Consider the following 4,627-nt stretch of genomic DNA (forward strand, 5'->3'; position numbering starts at 1 on the left):
TTGTGTCCGTAAACATGTTATAATATTTGTTTGAATATAAAAGTTTATCGCTAAGAATAAAATTAAAAGTTTAAATTAAATTATTTTCAAATTTAGAAAGTTATCCTTCCTATTGGAACCAGAGGTGGACCTATGTGTTATAGTGAGAGGTTATCGGACCCCGTAAGTTTTGGCATAAATTTTATATATGTATATGTATATACCTTGAAAATGATTAATTTAAAACGCTCGACACCGTAAACATTAAAAGCTTTTAGGGGCACAATGAACATAATATTGTGCACCTGTTGTGTAAAGTCTTGGATCTGCCATCTGACTAGAAGGGAGGAAAAAAGAGATGTTACTACATAAATTGAAATGATGAGCAGATGACCTTTAGTACAATAAGAATCAGAGACAACTTTCTTAAGGAGAAAAAGGAGAGGTAGAGCCATATGGAAAACAAATTAGAAAAGAAGCCTCGAGTTCTCTGCCTCCATGGCCATGGAGCCAGTGCTGAAATATTGAAGAAAGAAATGGAACTTGGTTGGCCTCAAACTGTACTTGAGAAGCTCGATTTGGTGTTCTTAAATGGACCTTTTCTACTTCAAGATAAAGTCGACTCTCATGGCATTTTTCATCCACCCTACTTTGAATGGTTCCAAAATGATAAGGTTGTACCTCTTTCTTAACCTATAGTTTTTAATATAGAACGGGTTCAATGCTAAAAATATAATATTTGTGTTTATGTATGTTAATTTTGAGCAGAGGGTTTATCAGAAATAACATTTTTATTTGCATAAAGGTAGGGGTAACATTGCATACTCACTACCCTCCTCAGGCCCAACCGGTGAAACTACGCTGGATATGTTGTTGTTGTTGAATCCAATACTATAAATCTTAAAGGTTGAACTTATAGAGACTAATTCTTGAATCCAACTCTATTAAGGGGTTCAGTAGAATCAAGAGATTCGGCCGGGTCGAACCTTATATCTACGTACATATATGTGTCCGTTTGTGTGAGAGTTGAGCTAAATTTATATTGAAGAATCCATTCTTTTACTCAAAACATATAGCGTCTAAATTTTGGATTCACCATTGCTAAGAGAGGACCACTCTTGTTCCGAAAATAAAGCAAGAAGCTAATTAAATTGAACAAAAGCTAGGATACATTTGAATTTCTTGTATAAACATAGAAAATATAAATTTATTGAACTACTGATGGTGGATATTTTGATTTTAAATCTTTCACTAATTTGGTATAATACAATTTACTATCTTGTAGGACTACAAAGAATTTTACAATTTCGATGAATGTGTTGAATACGTAGAAGCTAACATGGAGAAGTATGGACCATTTGATGGTGTTCTAGGTTTCTCTCAGGTAAGTATTATTATTCCATTCTTGGATTCTTAGATAAATTAATGAAAATTTTCTTTTCTATTACTTCTATTTTAGGGAGCGGTTTTAACTGCATCAATGCCTGGAATGCAAAGGGTAAAAGTGGCTCTGACCAAAGTACCAAATATAAAATTTGTGATCATAATATCAGGGGCCAAATTTGGAGGGCGTGAACTTGGATTGCCCAAGCTTGCTGCTAATGCATTTTCATCTCCTATCGAGTGCCCATCTCTACACTTCATAGGTACTAATTTTTGCATTTTTTTTGCTCTGCAGCCCTATGTTGTTTGGTTCTGTTACTACTTTGTTACACCAAAAAATAGCAACAAAAAAAAAAAATAATAATAAACTTGGCTACAAAACAATGTTCTCATAACATCTCTCAATTAATTTTTCTTCATTAACTTGTGGTATTCTAAATTGCTACTATGACAGTTTAGTTAGAGTATTAGACTCCATCTATTCCGCTAGATTCGACTTAGTTACTTGTGACACTTTGATTGAGGGCGGACTGTTTAGGATGAGTCAAGGTAAAAGATTTTTAGTTGCAAGCTTCCAAAGAAGGGATGCATATGATATCTTAGGCAAATCCTACATTGGAAGGGAGAAAAAAGTGAAGTGTTGATTTATAAGATAGAGTACAAGTTCACATCATACACGTGTTCAATAGTGGCGTAGCGCAAGAGACATGTACTGTAAGGTCTATTAGGCATAATAGGACATTGCAGCCTTAGATTGTGACAAAAATAGTACCAGAACCAGACTCCCGCAACACGACAGTAGGGCAAACCTCAACGAGGACGCTAAGTCCTTAAAAGAGTTTATATGTGACACCTTGAGGATGAAATAACGAGGGCATGTCAAGTCGAAGCACTGACAAACTTCTATACTGGCAAGCTTACGAAGAAGATGTACATATAATACCTTAGGCACATCTAGCATTGGAAAGGAGAGAGTATGAAGTGCTACATAATATAGAGCGCAAGCTCACATAGTACACACGCTCAATAATGATTTAGTGTAAGAGAAAAATCAATGAGGTTTATTGAGCCAAAGTGGACAATACGTGTTATAAATTTAGGCTGCAGTGAAAAATATGATATCAGACCCAGACTCCAGCAATACGACGGTGAGGCAAACATCAACAACGATTTCTACCATGCAATCACTTGATTATATTCTTTAAAATTAAATTGAGGTATAATATGTCCTTTATTGTGATTGAATAGGTGAGAAGGAAACCAAAAAGCCAAACGAAGAAGAACTTGTGAAGTGCTTCGTCAATCCTGTTGTGATTTATCACCCAGAGGGGCACAAAGTACCAAATCTAGGTAATTGATAAAATTCTCAGCAACAAGAAAAAATAACTGTGGGTTTTTACATTTTTGATGATATTTTATGCGAGGTCTAAAAATGAGAAAATCGTCAGAAACATTAGTTTAATTAAGTTGTCCTTCATCTTTATAAATATATTCCCTCCGTTCTGTTTTACTAGGAAAGTTACTGTGAAACATTAATTAAGAGTTTTATTGACTATATTGACCTTTATTTATTCTTAAATTTACTCATAATATGAAGTTATAAAGACTTTTTAGAAAGTTATTTAGATCATTTATTAGCCAAAATGGCTCGGTCACCTACACTTGAAGCCGTTTGTTATATAAACTTAGAACATTTCCATTTTAGCACTCTTACTTGATCAAATGAATATTATAAACCAGTCTAATTGGCCTATGTGGAGGAGGTGTAGCGCAACAATGCGTGCACATCACTGCTCTAAGGCACGTAAATATAATCCCTTCGATCCCCCTAACTCCTCCATCTTCTCCAATCCCTCACTCCTCTGCTCCCTTCTCCTCCTCCCCTCCAAATCCTCTTCCCCCACTGATTCACATATTTCCATGAGAAAATGCAAAACCCTAACGATGGAGCAACAGTAGCTGAAATAAACCTCAACCGCACATCAAATTCAAAGCCAAAAGTTGTAGTAATAATGGGAGCAACAGGTTCTGGAATTCTTTAATTTTTGTACTCGAAAGCAGAGATTAGTGGAAACCCATCTCCAACATTCTTAAACCCAATGTTCCACTTATAAATTTACAAGAAATTCAAGAATTCGAAGCCATTAGAGCCATGGGCGAGAGTTATTCTTCGCTGCTTCTTTTCATTCTTTGCTTATTCTTGTCTCTTGCTCTATTATAGATAAGTGAAGAACATTAGTTCTCACCTGTGATGGAGTTTGGCGAGCTATGGTGAGAAGAAAGAGAAAGAAATAAAAAGTAGGACTTGGAAAATTAGAGGGAGGTTGGCGCCCTCTGACGTGTAATAATTTTAGTGGTTAGATGCCCACGTCTGCATATTTGTAATACACGCGTAGTTTTTAGTTTATATATCGGTATGGCAAACATGTACAAATTTAGGTGGTTCAGGAGCCATTTTGCCCATTTATTAACAAGGGCAAACTTTGGAAAGAAAATATTAACATCTTGGTTTTTGAAAAATCAATTGGAACAAATAAAATCAAATTAAATATAATGGAATGGAGGGAGTATCATAAGTATTGCTTTCCGACTTTTACCAACAATTTTGTTTGCAAAATCGTTCACTTTCTTTATGTCTATTATTAATTGAAGAAAGAACCAAATTACTTGTTACGCTATTTCGGTAATAAAATCATTCAAATAATTTTTTTGGGGTTAAACTTGAGTATTCAAAAAGTTGTAATGAATGATTTGACCATTTGAATAGTGTCAGTATCAGTGTATTTTAATCGATTACGATAGTTTAATAATTTATTGCAATTATTATGTTATAAATTTACAATATATTAGACAATTATCTATTGTTGTAGTTTATATTAACTTGATGATGTAAAGCAACTGTTCATGACTTAGCTTAATTTTTTTTTTTTTAATAATCAAATTTTGATCCTTTTATGTGTTTATCATTCAGATGCTGAAAGCGTGGAGACTGTGATAGCATTTATCAACAAGGTGAAGAAAATCAAGATGCAATTGCAGGGAAACTCAAAGATGTAACTTTCTTCTCGGAAGAGAAAATGTTTTTGTGAAATATGACGACATTTATTAATTTATTTAGCTTGAAGACAGTAATAAATGCTAATTTTTAACTGGTCCGTCCCTTTTGATTGTAATAACTCCGTGAGACTCTAATTTCGGGTTATTAATATGTGTTTTGTAACTATGGTATATATGTTATCAGTTTATTTTTGCTTGTCTACTAAAA

General features: G+C 34.0%; 1 protein-coding gene across 2 annotated transcripts; it reads left to right on the forward strand.

Moving 5' to 3' along the window:
* The first annotated feature begins 255 nt into the window (after window positions 1-255).
* On the forward strand, window positions 256-4,627 carry LOC107819360 (uncharacterized). Of its 2 annotated transcripts, XM_016645467.2 has the most exons (5): window positions 256-653; window positions 1,265-1,363; window positions 1,439-1,625; window positions 2,611-2,712; window positions 4,334-4,627. In XM_016645467.2, exons 1-5 carry the CDS (start codon window positions 435-437, stop codon window positions 4,417-4,419), a joined length of 693 nt encoding a protein of 230 aa, XP_016500953.1. In that variant the 5' UTR covers window positions 256-434; the 3' UTR covers window positions 4,420-4,627. The 2 variants fall into 2 exon arrangements, with proteins under 2 accessions (XP_016500953.1, XP_016500954.1); XM_016645468.2 differs by lacking the exon at window positions 2,611-2,712.

The sequence above is a fragment of the Nicotiana tabacum genome, chromosome 13, assembly GCF_000715075.1.
Source record: "Nicotiana tabacum cultivar K326 chromosome 13, ASM71507v2, whole genome shotgun sequence".
NCBI lineage: Eukaryota > Viridiplantae > Streptophyta > Magnoliopsida > Solanales > Solanaceae > Nicotiana > Nicotiana tabacum.

Bases quoted from the DNA above. Each gene is read 5' to 3' on its own strand.
- LOC107819360 (XM_016645467.2), top strand. From the start codon at position 435: ATGGAAAACAAATTAGAAAAGAAGCCTCGAGTTCTCTGCCTCCATGGC. The intron at 654-1,264 runs GTTGTACCTCTT...ACTATCTTGTAG, and splicing joins AATGGTTCCAAAATGATAAG to GACTACAAAGAATTTTACAA. The intron at 1,364-1,438 runs GTAAGTATTATT...CTTCTATTTTAG, and splicing joins GTGTTCTAGGTTTCTCTCAG to GGAGCGGTTTTAACTGCATC.